Source organism: Prionailurus bengalensis, chromosome E4 (assembly GCF_016509475.1).
Source record: "Prionailurus bengalensis isolate Pbe53 chromosome E4, Fcat_Pben_1.1_paternal_pri, whole genome shotgun sequence".
Lineage (NCBI taxonomy): Eukaryota > Metazoa > Chordata > Mammalia > Carnivora > Felidae > Prionailurus > Prionailurus bengalensis.
The window spans coordinates 60,282,134-60,296,984 of NC_057360.1; the positions used below are offsets into that span (position 1 = coordinate 60,282,134).

Genomic DNA, 14,851 nt, shown 5'->3' on the forward strand with positions numbered 1-14,851 from the left:
TCCTCTTCTCCACTGTCATCACAGGCAGCCAGCACAGGGCAGGGAGGCGGGAGCTGGGTTGGGCTTCTCTCCCGGGTCCTGGCCTGCGGCAGTGGGACAGTCCCAGGCCTGTGCTCTGTCCCGCAGCACTGTGAGCAGTGAGCCCCCTGGGTTCACCCCCCCACCCCCCCGGGCCGCACCGCACTCTTAAGAGACGAAGTCGTGCCCACATCAGGGCAGCTCACGCTGCTAAGGAAGAAGCACTCTCCCAGGACAGGACTCCGGAAACTCCTAAGCATACGTTGCCCCCTTGGGGCAAAAAATATCCCCAGTGAGCAAAAGCCAGAGAGGCAGGGTGAATATGAACGACAAAAACTAGTGCTATCCCTGACGGGTCGCAAAACACTGCACATCCATGTGCTCATACGGTCCTCACTGATCCAGCAACGTGTCGGCATCACGATTGCCTTTTGTATTTGAGCAAACGGGAGCCGCAAAAGATTAAGCGATGGGCCCCCAGTCCTCCTCACTGCTTGGCAGCAGCAGAGCCTGCCCACACAGGCTCTCTCACCAAAGCTGAGGGCTGCCCGTCTCCCAGCTTGGCGCTCCCCAAGAAAAGGTGCGAGCGGGACACAGAATGGGATTGCAGCCAGGCCATTTGCCTGCCTGGTAGAGGGCAGGGGAAAGTGCCAGCAGGAGGAAGAGAAAGGGCAGAGGGGGAGGGCAAGACCAAAGATTCTGTGCCCCCCTAGGCCAAGGGGGCGGGTCTCTCCTCTGTGCCACTCTGGCTCTTGCCCTCCTCTATACCCTGGATACACGGTAGTGTGGTCTTGGTCAAGAGCCTGCTGCCTGCTGGAGACTGGGAGCTCCCCGAGGCCAGGGTGGCCCCACGGAGCGACACATCCCCAGTGTCTCCGTGCCAAGGGCGTTCACCAGCAGGGGAAGAACGCTGAACGAGGCTTAGTCTCTGGGATGGGCACTGCACTGGGGGCTTTTCCGTGAGCTGGAGGGTATTGTTCCCATTTCACAGGTGAGGGAGTTAGACGCAAAGAGGAGATAAGGAATCATTCGGAGGGTTTTCACGGGTAGGAGAACTCGTAATGGTAGGAAAAGTTGGGAGTTATTATGTCTGCCCAGAAGAGCCGGACGTTTTGGGAAACCTTGTCTAGCTTTCCAAGGGCACAGCCAGCCTGCCAGGCTCTGAACCCAGAGTGAGGTCTCATTAGCATTCAGAGGGGGAAGTGACCGTGGGGGACGCCATCCGGGGCATTGGGAAGAGACAGGCTGTGTTTTAATTACGACCTGGACTTCTGAACAAATCCTTTTCTCTGCTTGTCTGAGCCTTAGAGAAAACAACTTGTGGGAGGTGTGTAGTCGGCAGCTGGGTCCACACTGGTGCCTGTACAGCTGTGTATACATCTGGCACACAGGTGGTGGACTGCATGTGCCTCTTCTCCTTGAATTGCTCTGGGGGTGAGTGGGTGGGGGGAGGGGTGGGCACAAGAGTCAAGGTGGTGAGGTGAGCTTGACCTGGTCTTTGCCCGGAGGGGGAGAGTTGGGTGGAGAGAAGGGAGAGAAACAGGGCTGCCCCCCTCTTCCTGGTCTGTAATCCCCCGCTGACCGTGACCATTTGAGCCCAGACAACTCCAGCCACTCCTGAGTCAACATGGCGGGCTTTCTTTGTTGGGCTCACCCTGACCCTCCCGTCTCCAACGTGGGGGAGATTTTTGGAGCGGGGGCTGAAATTAAGAAGGGCGGAGAAAGGGGAGGAGATTAACAGGGTAGAAGTTAGACAAGCACAGATGCTACCACCTGCGGCCGCAGATTCTCAAGTGCTTGTTGAGTCCCTGGGAGCGTTTGCCTTGGGTCTGTTTAACAGTTCATTCCAGGGGAAGGGGAGGGGAAGGAGGGCTTTGGGGACAAAGGGCCTTTGACCGGGTCCTGGAAAAGCATTGATTAGTTTGCTCAGGTTGGCAAACAGTGACTCGGGACTCGGGGCCAGGGATGAACTGGGTGATTTTCTGCCCCGGGGCATGGCAATCCAGCATGGAGGCAGGGAAGCAACAGCAAATGTTTGAGGGACTGGTGTGGAGAAGGAAAAGGCGGGGCTGCTGGCATCTGGAATTCTGGTTTTGGGCTGTCGTCAGGGGTAAAGGAGCCACGTCAGCCCCTTGGAAGTTGAGAGGCAGAGGGCAGGCATATCAGGATGGGTGTTTCTAAGGTGCTCTTGATGGCCAAGGGTGGGCGTAGGGGCCAATATGGTGACCCAGGGCCTGGGTTGAGAGACAGCGAGCTCATGCCTTCCTGATCCTGTGCTGAGCTGGAATCAGCTACCGCCTGGCCTCTGTCCTGGGAGGCTGTTCCGTCATGGATTCACCAGAGGCAGCCTCATTCTCTTCCCCAAGCCTTGGCTTCCTTCCCCCGAAGAATCTGAATGGCCTCCGTTTTTCTTTCACCAATCCATGTGCAATGCCTCTTTGGGAACCCCTCCTTCACTTCCTCTCCACCCTCAAAACGATTCCCTTCTTCCAGGAAGCTTCTAAGACAAACATGCAGACTTCACGCCATAAACCAGTATGGCTTCAGAGCTGGGAAGCGATTGATTGTATTACCAACAAACTATGGCTTTATGCCGTTGTGTTTTCTGTTCACTGGACATTGCCTTGTACTGTTTGTGTTTTCTGTTTCCCACAGGTAATTCTCTATGGGTAGACATTATTTGATTCTTGTTTGTTCGTTTGCTGTGCTCCACGGGGTTGAGGACCTTGTACAATTTTGTGCCGACAACGGTGACCCACACCTAACAGACACTCCGTGTAGACTTGTTTACACACACGAGTGCTGCCCGGGTGGTGGTTTCTTCCCCTCCCAGTTAAGACAGACAGTGGATGGTGTTAGTGCACGGTAGGTACTTCTGAATGAGGGAGTGAAAAGAAGAGTAGACTGTAAATGAATATCTGAATGAACTTTTGGAATGAATGGGAAAAAAAAAAAGACTGAATGAGTAAGTGAATGTGGTAAAGAGCTTTTGTGTTGGGATTGGCCACACTGAAGCCATTTTGGTGGTCGGCCTGTCTATAGAAAAATGCCCTTCAGTTACTTGCTTCCTCAGTTGCTGCCGGCACGAGGCCTGTTAGCAGAACACGGTGGCCTCGGCCACCTGGATGTGCTCTGAGTCCGTTGTGTCTTGTCTTCACGGGGGGGGGGGGAGGGTCTTGGAGTTTTTATGCCCTCTGGCCATTTCGTCTTCCTGCCACCATCCCCCCCCATGCCATCTGAACTGTCGGTGTCCGTTGACCTCTCTGGATGTGAGGACAAACAGATCTGTTTGGAGAGAGATTCTTTTCTCCCTGTTGTGCTAGTACTTAAAAAACAAAACAACTTTATTTTGGAGATACAAAAGCGAGTGGTATAATGCATCAATCCCTGAGATGTTTTCAGGGCATATCATCTCTGTGCTTATGCCAAAGGCGTCGATGAAGGCAATTACGTCATCATGAGGCAGTTTTAAAAAAAAGAGAAGAAGAAATAGATCTGCTGTAAATTTTAGTCTGTCCCAGACTGCCCTGAACTGTTACTGGCCTGGGGTGGGGGACGAAGAAACAAGTGGCTTTTATTGGGATCCGCCGTGTGGCAGTCCCTATGTGAGGCTCTTTGCACAGGTCGTTTTAGGAGAACAAGTTAGATCCATGGGTCAAATCACTCTTATGGAGTCTCCAGCATGTGCAAGAGGTTGTGGGCTATATTCCATAGGTCTTGTTCTTCAACTACAGGCTGTTGGCAGGAGAAGTTATAAACATAGGAAAATCTCAATGATAAGGCAAGATTAAGATGTTTCAAGTTTGCAGTAGGAAGCAATCCCCGGCAGACTTTTGGAGCTGGAAGGAATTGGCCTAACTCCTTAACGACAGCCAGGAAAAGAGTGCAAAGGTGGGGAGAATGGCCTGCCCATAGTTGTGCTGATGGTTGTAAGCGTAGCTCGTAGATCCAGCCCAGTGTATCTTGCTGCTTTTTGTGTCTTGAAACATCTCCAGGAAACAACTGAGTGACCCGCTCAGACTGTTCATGGCAGGGTGTTCAAAGGAGAGGCAGTTCCTTCACACTGAGGCAGGGGAGGCTGGCTGGACCCAAGACGGTGGTTGGTGCCTTGTCCTGAGGGCGGGTTGGACTCAGACCAAACAGAGGAGGGCGGGCTTTGCGGGAGGGTGGATTGGTGTAAATGGTGTAAATACACCCAGAAGCGAATCAGGCACGGTGTGTTTGCAGGAGTGGAGACATCATTGTCATCATCCTCCTCCTCCAGCTCTGCCCACCGGGAGCCCGGAGCTTCCCCGTCTCCAGATTGGGGGTTCTGGTCCCCTCCTCTCTGGTTCCCTGCTGCTGCCGTATCAGTGACCCTCGTCTCTGCTCTACCCTTCGTACTACAAAGAGTTGCTTTTCCTAAACAGGGCTCTTACCGTGTTAAAAATTGCTCAGGGATTTGGGGCGCCTGGGTGGCGCAGTCAGTTGAGCGTCCGACTTCAGCCAGGTCACGATCTCGCGGTCCGTGAGTTCGAGCCCCGCGTCGGGCTCTGGGCTGATGGCTCGGAGCCTGGAGCCTGTTTCCGATTCTGTGTCTCCCTCTCTCTCTGCCCCTCCCCCGTTCATGCTCTGTCTCTCTCTGTCCCAAAAATAAATAAACGTTGAAAAAAAAATTAAAAAAAAAAAAATTGCTCAGGGACTCTCCATTGCTTGCCACACGCTGTTCAGCCTGAGCGTGTGAGCGGTCACGACTGGCCTCACCTGTCCCCTCCACTCTTGAGGCGCCCACCTCCAGCCTGCTGGAGCACACCCGGGCACTGTTGCGACTTCAGACCTTCACACAGGGGGGTCCCCTCCTCCCCACCCCTTTAGGCCGTCAGCCTGCCAGCCTTCCTGTCTTTCCTTTCACCAAGATGCACTGACCTCATGATAAAAGGCAGCTGACTCTAGGCCCCCCCCCCCCCCCATCGGATCGTTCTTGTTTCCTCCTCTGTGTCCTGCCGCCGTCATTTAGATGTGTCCTGTCTCTTCCGTTAGCCTGCGCTCATTTCTGAAAGGGATTTTCTTTTATTCATCTCACGTCACTAGTCCCTACTGCTTTGGTTCGGCATAGACAGACACCCCCTTCTGTGGCTTGTTGAAATTAACTGGAATGAAATAAGAACGAAGGCCTGAGAGAGAGCTGCGTTCACCCAACGCCACGCTGGGAAGCCGGGGTGCAGTTTATCCCTCCGAAACCAGAGGACGCGTTGGCACGCCCTGGCCGGCTTGCTACAGATTCACGTTCTGGGGCTCCCCCTTTTGCGCACCGACGGGAGCGGGCCCGGACATTTGGGTTACTCCCCAGGGATTCTGGGCAGCTGCCTGGCGCTGTGTGTAGACCACCCTCTGGGAGGACCATGTCCTAGATGACCCCAGTTACACCCTGGGCATTAGCTCAGACTGTTCCCAGCGCCTCTGCCCCTGCGTTTTGTAAGCCTCTGTGCGTCACTCACCCGAATCCCTTGGTTCGGCCTCCTCCGGGAACCCAGCATCTGGATTTCAAGTGTATTTCGTTCCCAAACATCCTCACCCCGGGGCTTGGAGTCTCGGGTGCTGTTGACCTGAGGCCAGCTGGCCCCCATCCGACCTTTCTCAAAGACCCTGCTTCCCTTTCTCCCCCGCTGCCAGGCTGTTTGCTGTCAAATGTGGGGGCTGCTTCGAGGCCATCGCGCCCAATGAGTTCGTCATGCGGGCCCAGAAGAGCGTGTACCACCTGAGCTGCTTCTGCTGCTGTGTCTGTGAGCGGCAGCTCCAGAAGGGCGATGAGTTTGTCCTGAAGGAGGGGCAGCTGCTCTGCAAAGGGGACTATGAGAAGGAGCGGGAGCTACTGAGCCTGGTGAGCCCAGCGGCGTCAGACTCAGGTGAGTGCGGCGCGGGCGGTGGGCGGGGATGCGGGACGAGGCGGGGTGCGGGGGGGGGGGGGGGGGAAGGGGCAGCGGGGTGGGCTGATGATCTGGTCTGCGTTGCTTTTGCCCTAGAGGACCAGCCACCGGGGCAGCCCAGCTCCACGGCAAAGCAGCTCGGTGCATCACAGACAGTACCTTTGTAAGGTTGGCGTGATCTCTTACTGGTCAGGAATTGCCATGGCGATGCCGTGTAACAAATTAGCCCCAGATTCCACGCGTCACAACTGTAAACGCTTACTCATGCGTTCCCAAGCCTCTCGGTTAACGGCAGTGACTCTGCTTCAGGCTGAGGGTCTGCAGCTCACCTGGGATCTGCTGAGCTCAGCTCTAGGCCGCAGACCAGGCTCGAGGCCGCTCTGCGTGATTCACGCCAGGCTCCAGGCTTGAGAAGCGGCAGGTCCAGGGCGTGGTCTTCTCTTGCCAATGACAAAAGTGCCAGGGGGCACGCCCGACCCTACCTGTGCCTTTCCGGCCCCCGTTCATACCATATCTGCTAATGGTTCACCGGCTAAAGCAAATTAAAAGCTTAAGCCCAAGGGCGCCCAGGTGGCTCAGCCGGTTAAGCGTCTGACCCTTCGTTTCAGCTGAGGTCACGATCTCTCGGTTTGTGGGTTTGAATCCCGCATCGGGCTCCGCAGCTTGGGATTCTCTCTCTCTCTGCCCCTCCCCTGCTCATGCTGTCTCTGTCTCTCTCAAATAAATAAAACACTTTTAAAAACTTAAAAGGCTCAAGCCCGGAGTCCAGGGGAGGAGAAGTACACTACATGCACCTCAGATCCCTCCGCAGGTATAGTTATGTGATACTGTTCCAGGGTGTGATGAGTTGGAACCAGTAATGCAGTCTACCATAATCACTGAGCTGCTCTAAGCCTCTGTTTCCTCATCTGTCAAGTGGGAAAGCTGGAATCTGTCTGAGGCTCCGTGGGTCACACAGAGAAAGGAACTAGAAAATATCTGTACCACGACCCAACCCCCACCCTTGCTGCCTTGGAAGGGTGTGTGTGTGTGTGTGTGTGTGTGTGTGTGTGTGTGTGTGTGTTGCAGGGGTGGGGGGGGGAGGGTTGGAGAGGTCCCGAGATTGTATACAGCAGGTTTTGGGAGGCCAGAGAGATTGAACTAAAAGTGTCGAGGCTGAGCACGTGTTCCCCAGGGCGGCATTTGTCTCCCCCCCCCCCCCCCACCGACCCCTCCAAATCTACGAGAGCCGCGTGGCCTTACTAAATTCTTGCCGTCTTGCTATCGCTGATCCCAGTGCAATTCCAGTCCCCTCAGCATGGCTGTGACCTCACATCATGCACCTCTTCAGGCTCTCAGGGGGCCTCTGAGACCTCCCACTCTTCATCTGGACTTTGCTGGATTCCAGCACATCAGTAAACACCTTGAATTTTCATTCCCTCTCTGCCTCTCTCCCGCGCTTTGGGGTCTTGCTGGCACATTCTTTCAGCTTCTGTCTCGGGGCTCTTTCACCAAGGAAGACTCTTAATCCCTCGTGCGGGTGGGTTTAGCCTTAACTTCTCCTACGGGGCCACGGACCCACTTTATTGCAGTTGCCTGTCTGGCTGTTTGTTGTTCTTGCCAAGTGCTAAGCCCCGGGAGGGACAGCATGTGTCTCTTTTTACCACCGTGTCCCCAGGGCTTAGCACAGGCCCGGAACACTGAGGGTGCTCGATCGAGATCTTTGTGAGGGAAGGAATAAACTCATGAAACAAAAACACTGCGGCAAGACGCTTGAGTCCACGGGGTGTGGGGATGGCTGGGGGCCTCACCCTGGCTGCACCACGGATAGCGATGTGACTTGGGGCAACTTTCTGAACCTCTCTAAGCCTCAGTTTCCACAGCTGCAAAGTGATAATCATGGCTAACTGACAGTTCATGCACACTAAAAGCCTGCTGTGCGGTAAATGCTGGTCCTTAGCGAACGCCTGCCGGCCTGGGCTCTTCATAGCAGTGTGTTTGCTTCCTGCACCTTCCAGTTGGTTCTTCTCGCCTGGCTCTGCTTGCAGCCTTAAGTAAGCCAACACTAGGACATCCCCACTCCTACTGGGCTTGCCAGTCTTAAGTTTTCCTGGATTTGTTTTCATTTGAAAGCAATTCCTTCTCAGGAACACTGCCACTGACATAATGAGTATCTCCTCTGGGCTAATTGGGCCCATTCTAAACCAAGCTTCGTGGCCTCCACTCGGTATACAAAGGTCAGCTCACCCGGTATTACCCCTTAGGAGTCTTGCTGTGGCCCACCCACTTAGGCCTCCTTCCCGGAATATTGCAAAATCTTCAAATTCCCAAAGGGCTTAGGTGCCATGGTGATCAGAATGCCAGCATGACTTCATAAAGATAGGCACATCCAAAGGGACATACCATTCTTTCTCACATGGAAAGAAATGCTGTGGTCGAGCCTTTCTTGGTACGTGGGGCTTGACGATGAATTTATCCAGTTGGCCCCTGTGTTACAGACTCACAGATTTTAATTGGCTCCAGACTTAGTACAAGGCATTAAGGTATCGTGTCCCCACCCCACTCCCCACGCGAAGACAAAAAAAAAAAAAGAAGCTGGGTCTGAGCAGCGGTAACAGAAGTATAACTTCCAGGGGCGCCTGGGTGGCTCAGTCGGTTGAGCGTCTGACTTCGGCGCAGGTCATGATCTCACGGTCTGTGAGCTTGAGCCCCGTGTCGGGTTCTGGTGCTGACAGCTCAGAGCCTGGAGCCTGTTTCAGATTCTGTGTCTCCCTCTCTCTCTGCCACTCTCCCGCTCACGCTCTGTCTCTCTCTCTCTGTCAAAAATAAATAAACATTAAAAAAAAATTAAGAAAAAAAAGAAGTATAACTTCCAGAGCATGGGAACTATAAGACACCCACTTTTCTGACCCCATTCTCAGCCATATGTTCAGTTCTGAGCAGTTTCTTTTGAGGCTGATAATGACACAGTAGAGCTTTCTGGTTGATCTGTGTACAGAGTCATTCAGTAGATGTAGGCTGAGTGTTTGCCTTATGCTGGGGAAGGAGTCCTAATGTGAATGGTAAGAATGATGTGGGGGTGGGGTGATCTCAAAACCATGTCAGGTGAAGAAATTAGAAAAGTAAAGACTACACAAAGGCATAGCTGCTGCCTTCAAATGGGTGGACCAGACCCATTTCTAACTTCGGAGAGCAGAGAATTCACTTTGTTAATTATTTAACAAAAGCATTGAGTACTCACGTTATAGATGCAAAGGTAAAGGGAAGGGATTTGGACTCCACGTTGGGACTGTTAGGGTGTCATTGTAATTATTAGAGCTAACAAAGAGCAGGGCTACTCAAGGACTCCCACTTGTTGAAAGGAGTATCGAGTATCGTTGTGGTGGGGGAGGAGAGTGGTTTTAGAGGACTTCCGTCCCTTTCAACTTGAAAAATCATTGTTTTGCTGCTATAAGCAAAATGACAAAGTCGCAGTCGGAATCCAGTTTCTGTATTTTCTGTAGCATTCATCTTGTCAATTATATAAACATTACCTGTCTTACGTCACAAAGTGTTTTGTGTGCCGGAGTGCCTGGGTGGCTCAGTCGGTTGGGCGTCCGACTTCGGCTCAAGTCATGATCTCATGGTCCGTCGGTTCGAGCCCCGCGTCGGGCTCTGTGCTGACAGCTCGGAGCCTGGAGCCCGCTTCGGATTCTGTGTCTCTCTCTCTCTCTCTCTGCTTCTCCCTTGCTTGTGCCCTATCTCTCTCTGCCTCTCAAAAATAAATAGACGTTAAAAAAAAAAATTAAAAACAAAGTGTTTTGTGTGCCAAATCCTGCCTCGCTAACAGGACAAGCTTCTGAGCAACAGGATGGTACATATAACTTCCTTTGTTCCCCAAACAAAGTGTAGGGTGGGGCCAACGGAAGAGTGAGTGATCAGTAAGTCCCTAAGGAGCTGAATTACATTTCAGGGAAAGAAGTCCTCCTCGCATTAGGGGGTTTAGAGAGACCAAGCCATTTTTAGGAGGTGTCACGGTCCCAATGCAATTCCTCCTCTCATTTCTGTCCCGAGCGCTCCACATACTGTAGGTGCCTGGTAAATATTTGTCGAGGGAATGATCAAATGGGCTGTCGTCTTTAACGTTTTTATCAATGACTTGGATGAAGACGCAGAGGGCAGGTTTATTCGATCTGCAGATGACACAAAGCTGGCCGGGAAGGCCGGTGTGGCAGCTGACACTCTCAACGGTCAAAAAGATTTTGACGAGCTCACAGAATAGCACAAAGTGGGCAAGATGAAACTTAACTATTGGGTTCCACAATTCACTGGTAATTGTATGGCACGGCGCCCGTTTTGATGGAATCCCACATGGGGTTTACTTGGCCGTAAAGTGGACGGGAGCCCCAGGGATGCTGTCTTAATGGACCTACCATGTCCCTAACGTAATAGTAGCTCCAGCTCTGCATTCCTTAGGGCACATTTAGTGTATTTGGTCTAATTTTAAGTGATGCGTTTTAGGACGCCACTGACAACCCAGAGAGGGTCTGGAGGACAGCGATGGGCTTATTAAACAATAGATAGCTAAAGAAACGCAGTGCATTTCGTTTTGGGAAAGTAAGGCTAAGGGATAACAGGAGAGTTCTGCCCATTACGTGGGGGCGAAATGACAGATTCTGGTGTCCAGCAGGGGTACCGACCAGACCCTTTATGAGAAGTGAAAAAGACTTGTGTCTCAACATTTTAATTGCAGTGGGCGGAAGACGAGGCCAGTGACCTCTAGGGCTATTTAAATCTAGGGTTCTAGAATCTATGGTTTTATGATGCCGACTGTTCTGACTTACACAAGAGCATGCGACATATTTACAGCCAAAAGGAACACCAAATTTGGAGATACTTAGCTGCTGGATCTCTTTTCTAGTGTGGCCAGAAAAGCTTCTTTTATCCTGGTCCAGCTTTGCCAGGGGCCTGGAAGCAAGCTCCCAAGAAGAAAAATGGAATTTGTAGGAACAAAATCAGCCAGTGTCCCTGACATAGGACAGTCCTTTGAGTTGCATATGGAGAGCCTCACACTCCCAGGGTCCAAGATCTCTTTTCTCTGTCTCGTTCTTTCCCATTCTTCCAACTCTCACTTAGAAGAGACTGTTCTCTCTAAAAATATGCAGTCTTTCTAGAATGTACCACCCAGAAGGGGATGAAATCTTCCACATGTGGTCTGAAGTAGCACAGTGTTGTTATTACTATTTGTCATGGGTGTCACATTCGTTCTATTGATGTGGCCCGTGGTTTCATTGGCTTTTTTTGACCGTGGTGGGGGCTTGGGGGCTGCCTGTAGGCAACCATGGCTCCTGGCTGGTCCGTGTTTCATTTCTTAGTTATCTATCCCCTCTTACCTTCAGGTTTCAGCATCAGAGGTCATCTGAGAGTGACTCGTGCAGCAGTTTTTAAAACCTTTTTATTTATTTATTTAAAAAAAATTTTTTTTTCAACGTTTATTTATTTTTGGGACAGAGAGAGACAGAGCATGAACGGGGGAGGGGCAGAGAGAGAGGGAGACACAGAATCAGAAACAGGCTCCAGGCTCTGAGCCATCAGCCCAGAGCCCGACGCGGGGCTCGAACTCACGGACCGCGAAATCGTGACCTGGCTGAAGTCGGACGCTTCACCGACTGCGCCACCCAGGCGCCCCTAAAACCTTTTTATTTTGATGGGGCTCCTGGGTGGCTCCGTTGGTTAAGCATCTGACTCTTGATTTCAGCTCAGGTCATCATCTCATGGTTCAGGAGTTCGAACCCTGCGTCCGGTTCTGAGCTGACACGCTAAGCTCCATGCTGGAGCATGCTTGGGATTCTCTCTTCTCTCCCTCTCTCTTTGCCCCTCCCCCAACTTGATCTCTCTCTCTCTCAAAATAAATGAACATTATTTTTTTCTTAGTTTTGCAATAAAATTTTAGATTTATAGAACAATTGCAAAATAAGACAGAAGTTCCCATATAGCCTTCATATGGTTTCCCTGAATGTTAACATTTCACATTTATGTGTACATTTTGATACATATATCATGTGAACTAAGAAATTAACCTAGGTATAGTACTATTAACTAAGCTATATAAACTAAAGCTATTATTTGATTTCACTAGATTTTCTACTAATGTCTTTATCCATTTCAATCCATATTCAATCCAGGTTACCAGGTTGTGTTTCGTTTTATGTCATTTTTATGTTATATTGCCTTTCTTTTTTCCCCCATTTTTGGGATCACTGATGTCTAGTTAGAATTTCATTTCTTGCCCCTCCCTCTGACAGTATCTTTATGTTTCATTTTTTTTTATCGGCCCTCACCATCGACTCAAACTGTGTTTTTTGCTTGTCCATTCTGTGACTTGTTTACCATTTTAAGGCTTTCTTTCCTGAAGACCAGCGTGCATTAACATTTTTTTAATATTTATTTATTTTTGAGAGAGAGAGACAGGGTGTGAGCAGGGGAGGGGCAGAGGGAGGGAGATACAGAGTCTGAAGCAGGCCCCAGGCTCTGAGCTGTCAGCACAGAGCCTGACGTAGGGCTCGAACTCAGGAACCGCGAGATCGTGACCTGAGCCAAAGTCACTTAACCGACGGAGCCACCCAGGCACCCCTAAGCATGCATCTTAGATTATGCCCAGAATTGATTCCTTGGCTGTTAGGTTCCTCCAGAGTTCAAACCATTAATTCCTCTTGGCTTACCAACACTTCCTCGATCAGAACTAAAGTCCAAGAGTAGCTGGCCCTGCATTCCTCCTTTTCTGAGAGTTGAAACCATCAGCAGGGTAAGGCAGGGCTCTCTTCCATGCTCTGCTTTTGTAGAGGGATTTTCCCAAAGGAAGCCTGGGCCAAGATCCCCATCATGAGGATGCCTTTCTGCAAAGGAGGTTTTAGATTTCAAATAAATACAGCAATTCCATGGCCTCTGTTTGCCTAGTAGTACACACTGCTTGGGCAGGCTTCTACCCCTTCTTACCTCATGGTCTACACTCCCCTGGCCCCAGCACAGTGCCCGGCATGCAACAGGTGCTCAGTAAATGTTTGCTTATTGTGTGAATAAATGAACTTTGTCCTGTTCTTACTAGCCTCTGAGGTCCTTAGCAGAGAAGCACCAGTCTCCAATATGACTCTTACTAGGATCTGGAATGCAGATTCCTGATACATACTGAAGTTTGGGGGTCCTTCTCTCTCAATTTTCCTTAGGATGTGGGTTATTGCCACTTTAGGAAGTCTAGATGCTTCTCTTGTTACTCTAATTGTGCAATACATCTCTTTTTCCTTCCTTTCTGAGTCAGGTTTAGATATTTGTTTTAATTTCCTTCCACAACCTTGGACTTTTTTTTTTTAATTCATTTTAGGGGTGCCTGGGTGGTGCAGTCGGTTAAGCGTCTGACTCTTGGTTTCAGCTTAGGTCGTGATCTCAAGGTTTGTAAGTTTGAGCTCTGTATAGGTCTCTGTGCTGCCAGTGTGGAGCCTGCTTGGGATTCTCTTTCCCCCTTTCTCTTTGTCCCTCCCCCACTTTCTCTCTCTCTCCCTCTCTCAAAATAAATAAATAAACTGTAAAAAAAAATTCACTACAGAACCAATGAGCCTATCTTGGTTCCAACGTATCTTGGGACGTAGAGAGGAAGTGGTTACCTGACAAGTTTGGAAAAATGCCTGACTGTCCTATAGGATTATCCCTGTCAGTTCATAGTCGTGAATTTCAGGATGCAAGATTGAAAGAAAAAGTGAGCAGGAGGTATGAGGGAGTGTCATTTTCCTTATAGTAGTGCAGAGGGCTTGGGTCTAAAGTTAGGTCTGCATTTGAGTCTTGTCCCATACTCACAGCAGTGCGACCTTGGGAAAATTACTTCCCCTGTCCGGATTCTCTTTCTGAATCAGTGAAAAGTGGTCAAGGGCCTGAAACTTGGTCCATGTTTAGTATATGGCAGGCATGTTATTGTCTCCTGGCTCAAGGGTTTGGTAGCTCATGGCTCATATGCTTATTTTTCATCAAAGATCCATCATTTACAAAAGTCTTGTCTTCTGTCTTCGCTGTTCTGTTTTGGATGCTTCTGGAGAGCTGACCTGGGGCCATGTCAGGGCATACAGAGAGTCTGTCTGTCATTTTGCGTGGCTAGGATGTATGGGCTAGAGATGGACTGAGTTACCCCATTGGCCTGCAGGTCTCAGAGGTGCTCCCCAGTCTCTGAAAATTACAGGTAGTTCTGCATCTTGGAAAGTCAGTGTAGGCCAGGAGGAAACCATCTTGCAGTCACCTCTGGGATGGCATAGGGATTTCAAGCAAGAATAGGAAGCATGTGTTGAACTCAGCTACTGTTCTTTTATAGACTGGGGAACTGAGGTTTAGAGTGATTCTGCTCTGAGCTCTTTTGGGCGCCCAAGTATCTTCTTATTCCTGAACGTGACGTATTCTGGAATGTGCCTATCCTGGGGGGTGGCTCTCTCCATGCCTCTTGGTCCGAGGGTGGTGGCATGTCTCCTGTCTTCAAATGAATTGCTTTGGGAATGGATTGTTCTTCGCATCTGCAGCGCTAGTCTTGGATTCCACGAAGGACCTTTGAACCTGACAGTTACCTGTTCGTGAATAGGCCTGCTGTGGTTGCTCTGTGACACACTGTCATCTGTTTATGTCCTTCCAGGGAGTCACCTTATCAACCTTTAATCCAACATATTTCTTATAGATGCCTACACTGTCTCAGGATCTCTGCTAAATGCTGTGTTTTAGTTGCAGGAAAAGTAGGGCAGAGGAGTTTGAGAACACGGAACAACGCAAGTCAGGGAAATGTCCCAAAGCCAACCTCCTAACGCCTGGGGAGCAGGGAGGCCCAGATATAAAGTGATAGAAGGAGGCTGAGAGCTGGGAAAGGGACAGCCTGGATATTGGTTTTGTTATTCTTTCCTTTAAGAAACAAAGGGGCGTTGGGGCGCCTGGGTGGTGCAGTC

The 14,851-nt window shown here is 50.6% G+C and overlaps 1 protein-coding gene across 1 annotated transcript in view; it reads left to right on the forward strand.

The window, feature by feature from the left end:
- The window catches only part of LMX1A (LIM homeobox transcription factor 1 alpha), a 160,574-nt gene that overhangs the window by 105,227 nt on the left and 40,496 nt on the right, over positions 1 to 14,851 (forward strand). The window contains exon 4 of the mRNA XM_043567720.1: positions 5,671 to 5,903. Within this exon, the coding sequence (XP_043423655.1) occupies positions 5,671 to 5,903 (233 nt within the window). The remainder of the gene's footprint in view (positions 1 to 5,670; positions 5,904 to 14,851) is intronic.